The sequence below is a fragment of the Salmo salar genome, chromosome 02 (genome assembly GCF_965601325.2).
Source record: "Salmo salar chromosome 02, fSalSal1, whole genome shotgun sequence".
NCBI classification, from domain to species: domain Eukaryota; kingdom Metazoa; phylum Chordata; class Actinopteri; order Salmoniformes; family Salmonidae; genus Salmo; species Salmo salar.
In genome coordinates this window covers 96,107,990-96,127,673 of record NC_138292.1, presented here as the reverse complement: position 1 = coordinate 96,127,673, position 19,684 = coordinate 96,107,990, and the positions used below count along the sequence as shown (strand labels likewise).

At 40.5% G+C, this 19,684-nt stretch overlaps 1 protein-coding gene across 1 annotated transcript; it reads right to left on the bottom strand.

Annotated features, from left to right (window-relative positions):
* Positions 1–12: 12 nt before the first annotated feature.
* LOC106591707 (uncharacterized) lies at positions 13–14,473 on the bottom strand. Its single transcript, XM_045712111.2, has 2 exons — positions 13,605–14,473; positions 13–2,855 (listed from the first exon to the last, which is right to left on the bottom strand). The coding sequence occupies exons 1-2, from the start codon at positions 13,957–13,959 to the stop codon at positions 1,372–1,374; spliced, it is 1,839 nt and encodes a 612-aa protein (XP_045568067.2). The 5' UTR covers positions 13,960–14,473; the 3' UTR covers positions 13–1,371.
* Between the last annotated feature and the right edge of the window lie 5,211 nt (positions 14,474–19,684).

The window sequence follows — 19,684 nt, the reverse complement described above, 5'->3', positions numbered from 1 at the left end:
AAAACAAAGATCCTAAACGGTCAAATAAAGATGTTTATTGAAATTACATGGTGCCCAAAGAATATATAATAGTACAAGAAAGTGCCTACATAAAAGGTGAAAAGAACAGTTTGGTCCTCAGGCCATCATCACTGTGAATAGGCACCAGGCTTCTATTTCACTTGTAATTGCATGTCACATGATCTCAGGCCATGGTCAGTGTGAAAAGGCACCAGGCTTCTATTTCAATTAGAATTACATGTCACATGATCTCAGGCCATCGTCAGTGTGAAAAGGCACCAGGCTTCTATTTCAAATGGTAATTACATGTCACATGACGGGGCAAGAAAACCCATCAGAACATCTATAAATCAGTACCAAGTACAACAGAATGCATGCTCTACATTATATATACCAAATATACAAAAAGTGGACAGAGAAACATCATTTATTGCTTATACATGTGAACGGTTTCCCTCGGGAATAAATAAAAACAGGATGGTAAGAGTAGGGAGCAAGAGACACAACTAGATGGAGGTATGGAACACCAATACGAGGCTACACACCAGTTACAGAAAACACTCTAATAATAATGAATCATCAAGCCATTCTTTAGGGGGGGATGAGCATCATCAAGCCATTCTTTAGGGGGGGATGAGCATCATTAAGCCATTCTTTGGGGGGGGGGGGATGAGCCTCAAACCCCCTGTTCATTTCTACTGAGAGCATCATCAAGCCATTCTTTAGGGGGGGGATGAGCATCATCAAGCCATTCTTTAGGGGGGGGATGAGACTCAACCCCCCTCTACATTTTCAGCCTCTGTTTTACTACTACACACAAGAGCTTCAGTCTCAGAAATGTGGGATTGCGCACTAGAAGCGTGTAGGATACTGCTCTCGTCTGTAGGTTTTGCTTACTAAAGTAGTGGACATAAGAAAGACCTGGAGTGAAGGCGCACAAGGAAGGATATCTCACTCAGTATATATATTTTACATTGGGACATTATTAATTAAAATACTCCTACTACAACTTTAAAACATTCTACCTTGTGACATCATTAAAATACGCCTTCTACAACATTCTACATTGTGACATCATTAAAATACGCCTTCTACAACATTCTACATTGTGACATCATTAAAATACGCCTTCTACAACATTCTACATTGTGACATCATTAAAATACGCCTTCTACAATGTTAAAAACATTCTACATTATTTCATTGATATCATGAAACAACTCCTTCATGTATTTTCTGATGTTTAATCAGAGATCTTTTATCAGAGTATCTCTTCCCACATTGATCACAACTACAATATGTATTTCCTGTGTGTGTTCTCTGGTGTGATATCAGCCAGTCTGGCTGAGTAAAATTCTTCCCACATTGATTTCAACTGTAAGGATTCTCTCCTGTGTGTTTTCTCTGGTGCGTAGTCAGATGGCTAGATGTAGTAAAACACTTCCCACATTGATCACAGCGATAAGGTTTCTCTCCTGTGTGTGTTCTCTGGTGTATAGTCAGACTGCTTGATGTAACAAAACTCTTCCCACATTGATCACAGCTGTAAGGTTTCTCTCCTGTGTGTGTTCTCTGGTGTATAGTCAAACGGCTTGATGTAACAAAACACTTCCCACATTGATCACAGCTATGAGATTTCTCTCCTGTGTGTGTTCTCTGGTGTAAAGTCAGCTGGCTCGATGTAACAAAACTCTTCCCACATTGATCACAGCTATAAGGTTTCTCTCCTGTGTGTGTTCTCTGGTGTATAGTCAGGCTACTTGAGTGAGTAAAACTCTTCCCACATTGATCACAGCTATAAGGCTTCTCTCCTGTGTGTGTTCTCTGGTGTGATTTTAAATGTCCTGATGAAACAAATCTCTTTCCACAGTCAGAGCAGTGGTAAGGTTTCACTCCTGTGTGTGTTCTCTGGTGTGTAGTTAGCCGTCTAGATTCAGTAAAACTCTTCCCACATTGATAACAGCTATAAGGTTTCTCTCCAGTGTGAATTCTCTGGTGTGATTGTAATGTAGATGATTTTGAAAAGCTCTTCCCACAGTCAGAGCAGCTATAAGGTTTCTCTCCAGTGTGAATTCTCTGGTGTGATTGTAATGTAGATGATTTTGAAAAGCTCTTCCCACAGTCAGAGCAGCTATAAGGTTTCTCTCCTGTATGGATTCTCTGATGTATTTTAAGATCTGCTGAAGAGGTGAATCTCTTCTCACAGTCAGAGCAACAGTGAGGTTTCTCTCCAGTGTGTATTCTCATGTGTGCTGTCATGCTGCGTGAGTGAGCAAAACTCTTCCCACATTGATTACAGCTATAAGGCTTATCTCCTGTGTGTGTTCTCTGGTGCAAAGTCAGCAGTCTAGATGTAGTAAAATTCATCCCACATTGAGCACAGATATAAGGATTCTCTCCTGTGTGTGTTCTCTGGTGTATAGTCAGACGGCTTGACGAAGTAAAACTCTTCCCACAATGACAACAGCTATAAGGTTTCTCTCCTGTGTGTGTTCTCTGGTGTGTTTTCAGGCTGCTTGGAACATTAAAACTCTTTCCACAGTCAGAGCAGCTATAAGGTTTCTCTCCTGTGTGGATTCTCTCATGTCTTTTAAGGTCTGCCGAAGAGGTGAGTCTCTTCCCACAGTCAGAGCAGCAGTGAGATTTATCACCTGTGTGAATTCTCTGGTGTAGTTTCAGTGAATCTGATCTTGAGTAACTCTTCCCACAGTCAGCGCAGCAGTGAGGTGTCTTCCCTGTGGGTCTCTGCTGGTGTTTCTTGAGGTGTTCTGATCTGGAGAGACTCTGCTCTGCCTCATCAGCATCATGTTGTTGTTGAGGATCCCCAGAGGATCCACGATAGTCATGTCTCTCTCCTGTGTGAACAACAAAGTCAGACCAATGGTTAAAGGCCCACAACAGCAGAAATACACTGTTTATTTTAGCTCAAAGGTGATGCCTGTGATGTAGAATTTAAGTCTGTAATGAATGTTTAACTTCTTCGGGCTATGGGGCAGTATTTGGAAGTTTGGATGAATGAGGTGCCCAAAGTAAACTGCCTGTTACTCAGGCCCAGAAGCTAGGATATGCATATAATTGGTAGTATTGGATAGAAAACTCTAAAGTTTCCCAAACTGTTAAAATAATGTCTGTGAGTATAACAGAACTGATAAGGCAGGCGAAAACCTGAGGACAATCCATCCAGAATAAAAAAAAAATTCAGCTCACCTCTGATTACAATGGCTGGGAATGGGAATATAAAAGGAAATCCTCCCAGATTGCAGTTTCTAGGGCTTCCACTAGATGTCAACAGTCTTTAGAAAGAGTTGTAGGCTTGTTTTTGAAAAATGAGCTAGAATTTGTAGTTTTTCTAAGTGGCTCCCATTTTGGCTGTAGTGTTTGTAGCACGTTCCGGTGAGTACGCGTACTTCGTTATTTATGTCCGGTAATGGTCTCCGGTATTCTCAGTCTTAAATTTTATCGTTTATTTACATAATAGGGTACATGAGGATTGATTAGGAACATTGTTTGACTTGTTTAGAAGTTTATTGGTATCTTACGGGATTAATTTTGCATTTTGAACGAGGGAAACCGGTGGATTACTGAGTCAAGCGCGCCATTGAAACGTACTTTTTGGGGATATAAGGAAGGACTTTATCGAACAAAAGGACCATTTATTATGTATCTGGGACCCTTGTGATTGCAACCAGATGAAGATCTTCAAAGGTAAGTGATTTATTTTATCGCTATTTCTGACTTTCGTGACGCATTTGCTTGGTTGGAAAATGTATTGCGCTGTCCTCAGATAATCGCATGGTGTGCTTTTTTGAAATCTGACAACGCAGCTGGATGAACAAGAAGTTAAGCTTTTAAATGATGTATGACAGTTGTATTTTCATGAATGTTTAATATTACGATTTATGGAATTTGAATTTGGCGCTCTGCGATTTCAGGTGGGACGGTAGCATCACAATGATTCACAAGAAGTGAAATGCTTTTACAAACTCATTTGAAAACGGTCTTAAGGACATTCAAGTGAGCAACAACAGCCATATTATCTTGCTTTTTTCACAGTAGTATATAGTGGATGATTCTAGAAATAAGTTAATACAGCTGTTAAAACCCTAAGTACTAATTGACCACCGTGGGGGAAAACTCAGGGGAGTTCTCATAAACTTACAGCAAAAATAGCCTCCATTTACAGGTTGCTAATGAGTGCATTTCACACTACTTTTGGATTATAATTGTACAGGCTCGTTTGAATGTCCTGCTTAATATAATGTTTGTGCCATTTGTTTCAAATCAACTGCTTTATACTTAAAAAAAAAAAATCTATTTCAACCAGTAAAATGTTCTTCAGCTAGCTTTGCTACCAGCCTATGTCAATAAGCGTTAGCATTCTAGCTAACAGCTTTGCTACCAGCCTATGTCAACAAGCTTTAGTATTCCAGCTAACAGCTTTGCTACCAGCCTATGTCAACAAGCTTTAGTATTCCAGCTAACAGCTTTTCTACCATCCTATGTCAACAAGCTTTAGTATTCCAGCTAACAGCTTTGCTACCAGCCTATGTCAACAAGCTTTAGTATTCCAGCTAACAGCTTTGCTACCAGCCTATGTCAACAAGCTTTAGTATTCCAGCTAACAGCTTTTCTACCAGCCTATGTCAATAAACGTTAGCATTCAAGCTAACAGCTTTGCTACCAGCCTATGTCAATAAGCGTTAGCATTCTAGCTAACAGCTTTGCTACCAGCCTATGTAAATAAGCGTTAGCATTCTAGCTAACAGCTTTGCTACCAGCCTAGCGTTAGCATTTAAGCTAACAACTGCTGCATCCAAAATACATATTTTGCAATTATCACAACCAAATAGTCTCTTAGAGACTGTTCAAGAAATAATCAAAACAACAATTGTAAGTCTATGACAACCCCAAAAACAGTTTATTGTTTTGCAGTAATACTCTGGTAAATCTAGACTGTTGAATGGTCCCAGCAGTAATACCCTGGTAAATCTAGACTGTTGAATGGTCCCAGCAGTAATACCCTGGTAAATCTAGACTGTTGAATGGTCCCAGCAGTAATAACCTGGTAAATCTAGACTGTTGAATGGTCCCAGCAGTAATAACCTGGTAAATCTAGACTGTTGAATGGTCCCAGGTGGTGAACAGCAGTAATAACCTGGTAAATCTAGACTGTTGAATGGTCCCAGCAGTAATACTCTGGTAAATCTAGACTGTTGAATGGTCCCAGGTGGTGAACAGCAGTAATACCCTGGTAAATCTAGACTGTTGAATGGTCCCAGGTAATAACATAGACCTACTGTAGGACCCATAACTTCACCTAACAACATAGACCTACTGTAGGACCCATAACTTCACCGAACAACAACATAGACCTACTGTAGGACCCATAACTTCACCTAACAATAACATAGACCTACTGCAGGACCCATAACTTCACCTAACAACAACATAGACCTGCTGTAGGACCCATAACTTCACCTAACAATAACAAAGACCTACTGTAGGACCCATAACTTCACCTAACAACAACATAGACCTACTGTAGGATCCATAACTTCACCTAATAACACCATAGACCTACTGTAGGACCCCTAACTTCACCTAACAACAACATAGACCTACTGTAGGATCCATAACTTCACCTAATAACAACATAGACCTACTGTAGGACCCCTAACTTCACCTAACAACAACATAGACCTACTGTTGAACCCATAACTTCACCTAATAATACAACAGGTGTAGACCTTAACTTGAGATGCTTACTTACAAGCCCTTAACTTAACCAACAATGCAGTTCAAGAAAGTTAAGAGTTAAGAAAATATTTGCTAAATAAACTAAACTATAAAATAAAAAGTACACAATCAGAACCTAACAATAACGAGGCTATACACAGGGTGTACGTTACCGAGTCAATGTGTGGAGGTACAGATCAACCAGACCAGACCCTGCTGTAAATCAACCAGATCGGACCCTGCTGTAAATCAACCAGACCCTGCTGTAAATCAACCAGACTAGACCCTGCTGTAAATCAACCAGATCGGACCCTGCTGTAAATCAACCAGACTAGACCCTGCTGTAAATCAACCAGACCCTGCTGTAAATCAACCAGATCGGACCCTGCTGTAAATCAACCAGACCCTGCTGTAAATCAACCAGACTAGACCCTGCTGTAAATCAACCAGACTAGACCCTGCTGTAAATCAACCAGACTAGACCCTGCTGTAAATCAACCAGACTAGACCCTGCTGTAAATCAACCAGACTAGACCCTGCTGTAAATCAACCAGACTGGACCCTGCTGTAAATCAACCAGACTAGACCCTGCTGTAAATCAACCAGATCGGACCCTGCTGTAAATCAACCAGACTAGACCCTGCTGTAAATCAACCAGACTAGACCCTGCTGTAAATCAACCAGACTAGACCCTGCTGTAAATCAACCAGACTAGACCCTGCTGTAAATCAACCAGACAATAACAGATGATAAACATAAATGTAGGGATATTAGATCCGGCGCCGACAGAGATGGTCGCCTCGCTTCGCGTTCTCAGGAAACTATGCAGTATTTTTTTTTTTTTGTGTATTATTTTTTACATTGTTGCCCCAGGAAATCTGGGGGCAGAAGAAGCGGTCTTCTGGTCAGGCTCCGCAGACAGGCACCGCTCCTGAGTTTACTACTCGCCAACGTCCAGTCTCTTGGCAACAAGGTAGACGAAATCCGAGCAAGGGTTGCCTTCCAGAGGGACATCAGAGATTGTAACGTTCTTTGTTTCACGGAAATGTGGCTCATTCGAGACACGCTATTGGAGTCGGTACAGCCAACTGGTTTCTTCACGCATCGCGCCGACAGAAACAAACATCTCTCTGGTAAGAAGAAGGGCGGGGGTGTATGCCTTATGATTAACGAGACGTGGTGTGATCATAACAACATACAGGAACTCACAAGTCCTTTTGCTCACCTGACCTACAATTCCTTACAATCAAATGTCGACCGCATTATCTACCAAGAGAATTCTCTTCGATTATAATCACAGCCGTATATATCCCCCCCCCAAGCAGACACCTCAACGGCCCTGAAAGAAATTCATTGGACTCTATGTAAACTGGAAACCACATATCCTGAGGCTGCATTGTTTGTAGCTGGGGATTTTAACAAGGCTAATCTGAAAACAAGACTCCCTAAATTTTATCAGCATATTGAATGCGCTACCCGGGCGGAAAAAATCCTGGACCATTGTTACTCTAACTTCCGCGATGCATACAAAGCCCCGCCCGGACCACGGCTCCAGTTTGTTGCTCCCAGCCTATAGACAGAAACTAAAACAGGAAACGCCCATGCTCAGGTCTGTTCAACGCTGGTCCGACCAATCGGATTCTACGCTTCAAGATTGCTTCGATCACGTGGACTGGGATATGTTCCGCATTGCAGCGAATAACAACATTGATGTATACGCTGATTCGGTGAGCGAGTTTATTAGCAAGTGCATCGGTGATGTTGTACCCACGGTGACTATTAAAACATTCCCCAACCAGAAACCGTCGAATGATGGCAGCATTTGTGCAAAACAGAAAGCGTGAACCACTGCTTTTAATCAGGGCAAGGTGCCCGGAAACATGACCGAATACAAACAGTGTAGCTATTCCCTCTGCAAGGCAATCAAACAAGCTAAGCGTCAGTATAGAGACAAAGTAGAGTCGCAATTCAACGGCTCAGACACGAGAGGTATGTGACAGGGTCTACAGTCAATCACGGACTACAAAAGAAAAACCAGCCCCGTCGTGGACCACGATGTCCTGCTCCCAGACAAACTAAACAACTTCTTTGCTCACTTTGAGGTCAATACAGTGACAACGACACGACCCGCTATCAAAACCTGCGGACTCTCCTTCATAGCAGCCAACGTGAGTAAAACATTTAAACGTGTTAACCCTCGCAAGCCTGCCGGCCCAGACGGCATCCCTAGCCGCGTCCTCAGAGCATGCGCAGACCAGCTGGCTGATGTATTTACGGACATACTCAAACAATCCTTATCCCAGTCTGCTGTTCCCACATGTTTCAAGAGGGCCACCATTGTTCCAGTTCCCAAGAAAGCTAAGGTAACTGAGCTAAATGACTATCGCCCAGTAGCACTCACCTCCGTCATCATGAAGTGCTTTGAGAGACTAGTCAAGTATCATATCACCTCCACCCTACCTGACACCCTAGACCCACTCCAATTTGCTTACCGCCCCAATAGGTCCACAGACGACGCAATCGCAATCACACTGCCCTATCCCACCTGGAGAAGAGGAATACCTATGTAAGAATGCTGTTCATCGACTACAGCTCAGCATTTAACACCATAGTACCCTCCAAACTCGTCATTAAGCTCGAGACCCTGGGTCTCGACGCCGCCCTGTGCAACTGGGTCCTGGACTTCCTGACGGGCCGCCCCCAGGTGGTGAGGGTAGGAAACAACATTCCACCCAGCTGATCCTCAACACTGGGTCCCCACAAGGGTGTGTTCTCAGCCCTCTCCTGTACTCCCTGTTCACCCATGACTGCGTGGCCATGCACGCCTCCTACTCAATCATCAAGTTTGCAGACGACACTACAGTGGTAGGCTTTGATTACCAACAACGACAAGACGGCCTACAGGGAGGAGGTGAGGGCCCTCGGAGTGTGGTGTCAGGAAAATAACCTCACACTCAACGTCAAAAAAACAAAGGGGATGATCGTGGACTTCAGGAAACAGCAGAGGGTGCAACCCCCCCTATCCACATCGACGGGACAGTAGTGGAGGAAAGTTAAGTTCCTCGGCGTAAACATCACGGACAAACTGAAATGGTCCACCGGGTTAATGACGGTACTGATGTTGGTGTTCTGAATCAATTCAAAATTACTCTTTATTGAAGAGCCAGGTTAATGAGAGAACTGACTTGGTGTTCTGAATCAATTCAAGGTGACTCTTTATTGAAGAGCCAGGTTAACCTCCCTTGGCAAGGTGGGACGCTTGCTAGTCAACAGCCAGTGGAATTGGGTGGCGCGAAATACAAATACCTCACAAATGCTATAACTTCAATTTCTCAAACATATGACTATTTTACACCATTTTAAAGACAAGACTCTCGTTAATCTAACCACACTGTCCGATTTCAAAAAGGCTTTACAACGAAAGCAAAACATTAGATTATGTGAGGAGAGTACCCTGCCAAAAATAATCACACAGCCATTTTCAAAGCAAGCCTATATGTCACAAAAACCCAAACCACAGCTAAATGCAGCAATAACCTTTGATGATCTTCATCAGATGACACTCCTAGGACATTATGTTATACAATACATGCATGTTTTGTTCAATCAAGTTCATATTTATATCAAAAACCAGCTTTTTACATTAGCATGTGATGTTCAGAACTAGCATACCCACTGCAAACTTCCGGTGAATTTACTTAATTACTCACGATTAACGTTCACAAAATACATAACAATTATTTTAAGAATTATAGATACAGAACTCCTTTATGCAATCGCGGTGTCAGATTTTAAAATAGATTTTCGGCGAAAGCACATTTTGCAATATTCTGAGTACATAGCCCGGCCATCACAGCTAGCTAATTTGACACCCACCAAGTTTGGCCCTCACCAAACTCAGATTTACTATAAGAAAAATTGGATTACCTTTGCTGTTCTTCGTCAGAATGCACTCCCAGGACTTCTACTTCAACAACAAATGTTGTTTTGGTTCGAAATAATCCATAGTTATATTGAAATAGCTCCGTTTTGTTCATGCGTTCAGGTAACTATCTGAAGGGTGACGCGCGAGCACATTTCGTGACAAAACATTTCAAAATATTCCATTACCGTACTTCAAAGCATGTCAAACGGCGTTTAAAATAAATTTTTATGCGATTTTTCTCGTAAAATAGCGATAATATTCCAACCGGGCGACGTTGTATTCGTTCAAAGAGAGAAAGAAAAACATGGAGAATTCACATGAACGCGCATCTCCAGTGTCACTGTTCTCAGCCTGACCAGTAACAAAATCTCCTGCTGTTTTTCGCCCAGAGACTGGAGAGACGTCATTCCACTTTCTGGCGCCTTCTGAGAGCCAATGGAAGCCTTAGAAAATGTCACGTTACAGCAGAGATGCTGTATTTTTGATTGAGATGCCCTAGAAGGAGAACAAATTGTCAGACAGGGCACTTCCTGTATGGAATCTTCTCAGGTTTTGGCCTGCCATATGTGTTCTGTTATACTCACAGACACCATTCAAACAGTTTTAGAAACTTTAGAGTGTTTTCTATCCAAATATACTAATTATATCCATATTCTCATTTCTGGGCAAGAGTAGTAACAAGTTTAAATCGGGTACGTTTTTTATCCGGCCGTGCAAATACTGCCCCCTAGCCCCAACAGGTTAATGAGAGAACTGACTGGTCCACCGGGTTAATGACGGTACTGATGTTGGTGTTCTGAATCAATTCAAGGTGACTCTTTATTGAAGAGCCAGGTTAATGACAGCTCTGACTTGGTGTTCTGAATCAATTCAATGTGACTCTTTATTGAAGAGCCAGGTTAATGACAGTATTGATGTTAGTGTTCTGAATCAATTCAAAATGACTCTTTATTGAAGAGCCAGGTTAATGACAGCTCTGACTTGGTGTTCTGAATCAATTCAATGTGACTCTTTATTGAAGAGCCAGGTTAATGACAGCTCTGACTTGGTGCTCTGAATCAATTCAAAATGACTCTTTATTGAAGAGCCAGGTTAATGAGAGAACTGATGTTAGTGTTCTGAATCAATTCAAGGTGACTCTATTGAAGAGCCAGGTTAATGAGTGAAATGACTCGGTGCTCTGAATCAATTCAAGGTGACTCTCTGTTAGAAGCATTCTATTGTTCTAACTCATAAATGTGAAAACTGTTTACACAGCGTAACTTAATAATAAGCAGCCCACGTATCCATTATGACCATTTCCCTCTTTGGAGTTCAAATTAAAAAAATAAAACATCTGGTTGTCATACCGATAACAGGTTTTATTCTCAGCCAATCAGTTGTTATTGACAGTGTTGTGATAGTTCCCACTAAACGAGAACAATTTCAAAGCTGCAACAACAACAAAAACTTTGGTGTTGAGGTTACCATCAAGATAAAAGAACCTTTTTTAACCTGTTGGGGCTAGGGGGCAGTATTTGCACGGCCGGATAAAAAAACGTACCCGATTTAATCTGGTTACTACTCCTGCCCAGAAACTAGAATATGCATATAATTATTGGCTTTGGATAGAAAACACCCTAAAGTTTCTAAAACTGTTTGAATGGTGTCTGTGAGTATAACAGAACTCATTTGGCAGGCCAAAACCTGAGAAGATTCCTTACAGGAAGTGGCCTGTCTGACCATTTCTTGCCCTCCTTGATCATCTCTAACAAATACAGGGGATCTCTGGCATGACGTGACACTTCCTACGGCTCCCATGGGCTCTCAGAAGGCGGGAAAAAGCTGAACGATGTAATTCCATCCCCAGGCTGAAACACATTAGCGTGTTTGGCAAGTGCTCTATCAGAGGGCCATTAGACTGAGGCGCGTGCATGAGGGGATAGCATGCTTTTACTTTCACTCTCTTTGTAATAAAAAACGATTTCCCGGTCGGAATATTATCGCTTTTTTACGAGAAAAATGGCATAAAAATTGATTTTAAACAGCGGTTGACATGCTTCGAAGTACGGTAATGGAATATTTAGACATTTTTTGTCACGAAATACGCCGTGCTCGTAACCCTTATTTACCCTTTCGGATAGTGTCTTGAACGCACAAACAAAACGCCACTATTTGGATATAACAATGGATTATTTGGGACCAAACCAACATTTGTTATTGAAGTAGAAGTCCTGGGAGTGCATTCTGACGAAGACAGCAAAGGTAATAACATTTTTCTTATAGTAAATCTGACTTTGGTGAATGCTAAACTTGCTGGGTGTCTAAATAGCTAGCCCTGTGATGCCGGGCTATCTACTTAGAATATTGCAAAATGTGCTTTCACCGAAAAGCTATTTTAAAATCGGACATATCGAGTGCATAGAGGAGTTCTGTATCTATAATTCTTAAAATAATTGTTATGTTTTTTGTGAACGTTTATCGTGAGTAATTTAGTAAATTCACCGGCAGTGTTCGGTGGGAATGCTAGTCACATGCTAGTCACATGCTAATGTAAAAAGCTGGTTTTTGATATAAATATGAACTTGATTGAACAAAACATGCATGTATTGTATAACATAATGTCCTAGGGTTGTCATCTGATGAAGATCATCAAAGGTTAGTGCTGCATTTAGCTGTGGTTTGGGTTTATGTGACATTATATGCTAGCTTGAAAAATGGGTGTCTGATTATTTCTGGCTGGGTACTCTGCTGACATAATCTAATGTTTTGCTTTCGTTGTAAAGCCTTTTTGAAATCGGACAGTGTGGTTAGATTAACGAGAGTCTTGTCTTTAAAATGGTGTAAAATAGTCATGTTTGAAAAATTGAAGTTTTTGCATTTTTGAGGTATTTGAATATCGCACCACGGGATTACACTGGCTGTTGAGTAGGTGGGACGCAAGCGTCCCACCTAGCCCAGAGAGGTTAAATGTTTTCACTACCTTTTCTAGATAAGTGATTATACTTTATGTAAAATGGAACAATATACCAGGAGGTGTCAGAGAAAAGGCTCAAAAATTGTCCGAGACTCCAGTCACCCAAGTCATAGACTGATTTCTCTCTGCTATCGCACGGCAAGCAGTACCGGAGTGACAAGTCTCTGACCAAAAGACTCATTAACAGCTTCTACCTCCAAGCCATAAGACTGCTGAACAATTATTCAAATGGCCACCCAGGACTATTTACATTGACCCCCCCCCCCCTGCTGCTACTCGCTGTTTATTATCTATGCATACCCCCGCACATTGACTCGGTACCCCCTGTATATAGCCTCCTTATTGTTATTTTATTGTTACTTTTTACTTTAGCTTATTTGCTAAATATTTTGTTAACTCTTTTTGAACCGCAATGTATTGGGGTGGCAGGGTAGCCTAGTGGTTAGAGCGTTGGACTAGTAAACAAAAGGTTGCTGGATCGAATCCCTGAGCTGACAAGGTACAAATCTGTCGTTCTGCCCCTGAACAAGGCAGTTAACCCACTGTTCCTAGGCTGTCATTGTAAATAAGAATCAAATCAAAGTTTATTTGTCACGTGTGCCGAATACAACAGTGAAATGCTTACTGGATTTAACGTGTGTGTAAATAAATCAACAGTAAAAGACATTTGAAAATAAGAGTAGCAAGGCTATATATCTCTTATACCATTCGGTTACCTCTTCAGGATGTGTTCTTCACTAACTTGCCTAGTTTAATAAAGGTAAAATTCAATGTTGGTTAAGGGCTTGTGAGTAAGCATTTTCATGGTAAGGTCTACACTTGTTGTATTTGGCGCATGTGACAAATACAGTTTGATTTGATAGCATATTTTGTGGATATGAACGACTATTTCTTATCAATTAAAAATCTGGGTACTTTTCATAGCTTTTGTCACATCAGTTGAACAGCTGCGGAGTAAAATGCGCCTGTTCCTAAGACAGTACTTACTGGTGTTAATCAGATCGCCTGTCTCCTTGTCTTTCAATGTGACAGTTATCTCTCCTTCCTTCTTCACTTCAAAAACTGCATCCTCCTCTTTCTCTTCCTCCTCTTCTTTTACTGTAACATCCTCCTCCTCTTTCACTCTGAACGCGTCTTCCTCTTCTTTCACTGTAACGTCTTTCTCTTCTTCTTTCACTGTAACAGCCTCACCTTCCTCCTCTTCTTCTTGTTTTACTGTGACATCCTCCTCTTCATCCTCCTCTTTCACGACAACGTTCAGCCACAGACCCTCTTCCTCCGTCCAGCAGACCTCCTCCTCCTCCTCTTCTTCAACAGGAGGCGAGTAGCTTGGTGAACTCATGGTCGGGGATGTTAGCTAACAGTTAGCTAGCTAGGCTAATGCTATCTTAACAACCAGCCAGCTACGTTAGCTAGCTAGGCTAATGCTAACTCAACCAGCCAGCTACGTTAGCTAGATAGGCTAATGCTATCTTAACAACCAGCCAGCTACGTTAGCTAGCTAGGCTAATGCTAACTCAACCAGCCAGCTACGTTAGCTAGCTAAGCTAATGCTATCTTAACAACCAGCCAGCTACGTTAGCTAGCTAGGCTAATGCTAACTCAACCAGCCAGCTACGTTAGCTAACTAGGCTAATGCTAACTTAACAAGCTAGTTAGCTGACCAATAACAACGTAAACATGAAATTAAATGGGGTAACTAGTTAGACGACAGAAATGTGTTCAAAACACAGTGGCTCATATATCAGAAAACGTCTTAAAAGCTTGAACGTTTCCGCTATGTTGGCTAGCAAGCTACCGAGATGGCTGACCAGCTGTTGTTGTTGTTCTTCTTTTAGTTTTTATTTAACCGACCGAGAGGTGCCAACACCGCCCCCTACTGTACTGGAGTGGGAGACCGGTTACGACCTACCAATACCGCTATATTCTTCTCTTATCTAACCCTGCATTTCTAACTCAATAAAAATAATTCCCTTACAAACTAAACTACTCCCATCACCACCCACCCAATCCCCATTCTCCCAGTCCAAACGGTCTCTGACCCTGTCATACAACCTAGACATGGAATTACTGGTCACTTTAATAATGTTTACATATTGCTTTACTTATCTCATATATATATATATTAAATTATATTTATATATATATATATATATATATAGATATTAAATTATATTTATTTATAATTTAACCTTTATTTAACTAGGCAAGTCAGTATTCACACTGTATTCTATTCGATGCCACTCCGACATTTGATTGTTTTAAAAAAAATGTTTTAGTCATTTAGCAGACGCTCTTATCCAGAGCGACTTCAGTAGTGAATGCATATATTTAATTTCATTTCATACATTTCATACATTTTTTTCTGTGCTGGCCCCCCGTGGGAATCGAACCCACAACCCTGGCGTTGCAAACACCATGCTCTACCAACTGGGCTTCTTAATTCCATTATTAATTATTATTATTATTAATGGCTGAACGGTAGAGGAAATGGTTGAATATGTATTATTATGTTGTGAAATGTAATGATGTAGAGGGGGAGAGGATCAAATCAAATTGTATTGGTCACATACACATATTTTACAGATGTTATTTCGGGTGTATTGAAATGCTTGTGTTCCTAGCTCCAACAGTACAGTAATATCTAACTAAACGCTTGTGTTCCCAGCTCCAACAGTAATATCTAACTAAATGCTTGTGTTCCCAGCTCCAACAGTACAGTAGTATCTAACTAAAAGCTTGTGTTCCTAGCTCCAACAGTACAGTAATATCTAACTAAATGCTTGTGTTCCTAGCTCCAACAGTGCAGTAATATCTAACTAAAAGCTTGTGTTCCTAGCTCCAACAGTGTAGTAATATCTAACTAAATGCTTGTGTTCCTAGCTACAACAGTAATATCTAACTAAATGCTTGTGTTCCTAGCTCCAACAGTGTAGTAGTATCTAACTAAATGCTTGTGTTCCTAGCTCCAACAGTAATATCTAACTAAATGCTTGTGTTCCTAGCTCCAACAGTAATATCTAACTAAATGCTTGTGTTCCTAGCTCCAACAGTAATATCTAACTAAATGCTTGTGTTCCTAGCTCCAACAGTAATATCTAACTAAATGCTTGTGTTCCTAGCTCCAACAGTACAGTAGTATCTAACTAAATGCTTGTGTTCCTAGCTCCAACAGTGCAGTAATATCTAACTAAATGCTTGTGTTCCCAGCTCCAACAGTACAGTAGTATCTAACTAAATGTTTGTGTTCCCAGCTCCAACAGTACAGTAGTATCTAACTAAATGCTTGTGTTTCCAGCTCCAACAGTAATATCTAACTAAATGCTTGTGTTCCTAGCTCCAACAGTGCAGTAATATCTAACTAAATGCTTGTGTTCCTAGCTCCAACAGTAATATCTAACTAAATGCTTGTGTTCATAGCTCCAACAGTACAGTAATATCTAACTAAATGCTTGTGTTCCTAGCTCCCCTAGCTCCAACACTAATATCTAACTAAATGCTTGTGTTCCTAGCTCCAACAGTACAGTAGTATCTAACTAAATGCTTGTGTTCCTAGCTCCAACAGTACAGTAATATCTAACTAAATGCTTGTGTTCCTAGCTCCAACAGTGCAGTAATATCTAACTAAATGCTTGTGTTCCTAGCTCCAACAGTACAGTAATATCTAACTAAATGCTTGTGTTCCTAGCTCCAACAGTGCAGTAATATCTAACTAAATGCTTGTGTTCCTAGCTCCAACAGTAATATCTAACTAAATGCTTGTGTTCCTAGCTCCAACAGTAATATCTAACTAAATGCTTGTGTTCCTAGCTCCAACAGTGTAGTAATATCTAACTAAATGCTTGTGTTCCTAGCTCCAACAGTGTAGTAATATCTAACTAAATGCTTGTGTTCCTAGCTCCAACAGTACAGTAGTATCTAACTAAATGCTTGTGTTCCTAGCTCCAACAGTAATATCTAACTAAATGCTTGTGTTCCTAGCTCCAACAGTAATATCTAACTAAAAGCTTGTGTTCCTAGCTCCAACAGTGTAGTAATATCTAACTAAATGCTTGTGTTCCTAGCTACAACAGTAATATCTAACTAAATGCTTGTGTTCCTAGCTCCAACAGTGTAGTAGTATCTAACTAAATGCTTGTGTTCCTAGCTCCAACAGTAATATCTAACTAAATGCTTGTGTTCCTAGCTCCAACAGTAATATCTAACTAAATGCTTGTGTTCCTAGCTCCAACAGTAATATCTAACTAAATGCTTGTGTTCCTAGCTCCAACAGTAATATCTAACTAAATGCTTGTGTTCCTAGCTCCAACAGTACAGTAGTATCTAACTAAATGCTTGTGTTCCTAGCTCCAACAGTGCAGTAATATCTAACTAAATGCTTGTGTTCCCAGCTCCAACAGTACAGTAGTATCTAACTAAATGTTTGTGTTCCCAGCTCCAACAGTACAGTAGTATCTAACTAAATGCTTGTGTTTCCAGCTCCAACAGTAATATCTAACTAAATGCTTGTGTTCCTAGCTCCAACAGTGCAGTAATATCTAACTAAATGCTTGTGTTCCTAGCTCCAACAGTAATATCTAACTAAATGCTTGTGTTCATAGCTCCAACAGTACAGTAATATCTAACTAAATGCTTGTGTTCCTAGCTCCCCTAGCTCCAACAGTAATATCTAACTAAATGCTTGTGTTCCTAGCTCCAACAGTACAGTAGTATCTAACTAAATGCTTGTGTTCCTAGCTCCAACAGTACAGTAATATCTAACTAAATGCTTGTGTTCCTAGCTCCAACAGTGCAGTAATATCTAACTAAATGCTTGTGTTCCTAGCTCCAACAGTACAGTAATATCTAACTAAATGCTTGTGTTCCTAGCTCCAACAGTGCAGTAATATCTAACTAAATGCTTGTGTTCCTAGCTCCAACAGTAATATCTAACTAAATGCTTGTGTTCCTAGCTCCAACAGTAATATCTAACTAAATGCTTGTGTTCCTAGCTCCAACAGTGTAGTAATATCTAACTAAATGCTTGTGTTCCTAGCTCCAACAGTGTAGTAATATCTAACTAAATGCTTGTGTTCCTAGCTCCAACAGTACAGTAGTATCTAACTAAATGCTTGTGTTCCTAGCTCCAACAGTACAGTAATATCTAACTAAATGCTTGTGTTCCTAGCTCCAACAGTGCAGTAATATCTAACTAAATGCTTGTGTTCCTAGCTCCAACAGTACAGTAATATCTAACTAAATGCTTGTGTTCCTAGCTCCAACAGTGCAGTAATATCTAACTAAATGCTTGTGTTCCTAGCTCCAACAGTAATATCTAACTAAATGCTTGTGTTCCTAGCTCCAACAGTAATATCTAACTAAATGCTTGTGTTCCTAGCTCCAACAGTGTAGTAATATCTAACTAAATGCTTGTGTTCCTAGCTCCAACAGTGTAGTAATATCTAACTAAATGCTTGTGTTCCTAGCTCCAACAGTAATATCTAACTAAATGCTTGTGTTCCTAGCTCCAACAGTACAGTAATATCTAACTAAATGCTTGTGTTCATAGCTCCAACAGTACAGTAATATCTAACTAAATGCTTGTGTTCCTAGCTCCAACAGTAATATCTAACTAAATGCTTGTGTTCCTAGCTCCAACAGTACAGTGATATCTAACTAAATGCTTGTGTTTCCAGCTCCAACAGTAATATCTAACTAAATGCTTGTGTTCCTAGCTCCAACAGTACAGTAATATCTAACTAAATGCTTGTGTTCCTAGCTCCAACAGTACAGTAATATCTAACTAAATGCTTGTGTTCCTAGCTCCAACAGTGTAGTAGTATCTAACTAAATGCTTGTGTTCTCAGCTCCAACAGTAATATCTAACTAAATGCTTGTGTTCCCAGCTCCAACAGTAATATCTAACTAAATGCTTGTGGTCCTAGCTCCAACAGTAATATCTAACTAAATGCTTGTGTTCCCAGCTCCAACAGTAATATCTAACTAAATGCTTGTGTTCCTAGCTCCAACAGTGCAGTAATATCTAACTAAATGCTTGTGTTCCTAGCTCCAACAGTAATATCTAACTAAATGCTTGTGTTCCTAGCTCCAACAGTAATATCTAACTAAATGCTTGTGTTCCTAGCTCCAACAGTACAGTAATATCTAACTAAATGCTTGTGTTCCTAGCTCCAACAGTGTAGTAATATCTAACTAAATGCTTGTGTTCCTAGCTCCAACAGTGTAGTAATATCTAACTAAATGCTTGTGTTCCCAGCTCCAACAGTAATATCTAACTAAATGCTTGTGGTCCTAGCTCCAACAGTAATATCTAACTAAATGCTTGTGTTCCCAGCTCCAACAGTAATATCTAACTAAATGCTTGTGTTCCTAGCTCCAACAGTAATATCTAACTAAATGCTTGTGTTCCTAGCTCCAACAGTGCAGTAATATCTAACTAAATGCTTGTGTTCCTTGCTCCAACAGTGCAGTAGTATCTAACAATTCACAAAAATAGACACATCTAAAAGTAAAAGAATGTAATTAAGAAATGTATAAATATTAGGACGATGTAAACATTATTAAAGTGACCAGTGTTCCATTATTAAAGTGACCCGTGTTCCATTATTAAAGTGACCAGTGTTCCATTATTAAAGTGGCCATTGTTCCATTATTAAAGTGACCCGTGTTCCATTATTAAAGTGGACAGTGTTCCATTATTAAAGTGACCCGTGTTCCATTATTAAAGTGACCAGTGTTCCATTATTAAAGTGACCAGTGTTCCATTAGTATAGTGACCAGTGTTCCATTATTAAAGTGGTAGAAGGCTAGTGATGGCTATTTAACAGTCTGATGGCCTTGATACAGATAACTGTAAACCCCATTTTAAGGACCATTCCTCCACTGCTACAATGCCAAATCTTTTCAGTCTTCTGAGGGGGGGGAATAGGTTTTGTTGTGCCCTCTTCACGACTGTCTTGGTGTGCTTGGACCATTTTAGTATGTTGGTGATGTGGACACCAAGGAACTTGAAGCTCTCAACCTGCTCCACTGCAGCCCCGTCGATGAGAATGGGGACGTGCTCAGTC

Bases quoted from the DNA above. Each gene is read 5' to 3' on its own strand.
- LOC106591707 (XM_045712111.2), bottom strand. From the start codon at position 13,959: ATGAGTTCACCAAGCTACTCGCCTCCTGTTGAAGAAGAGGAGGAGGAG. The intron at 2,856-13,604 runs GTAAGTACTGTC...TTGTTCACACAG, and splicing joins AGGCGATCTGATTAACACCA to GAGAGAGACATGACTATCGT.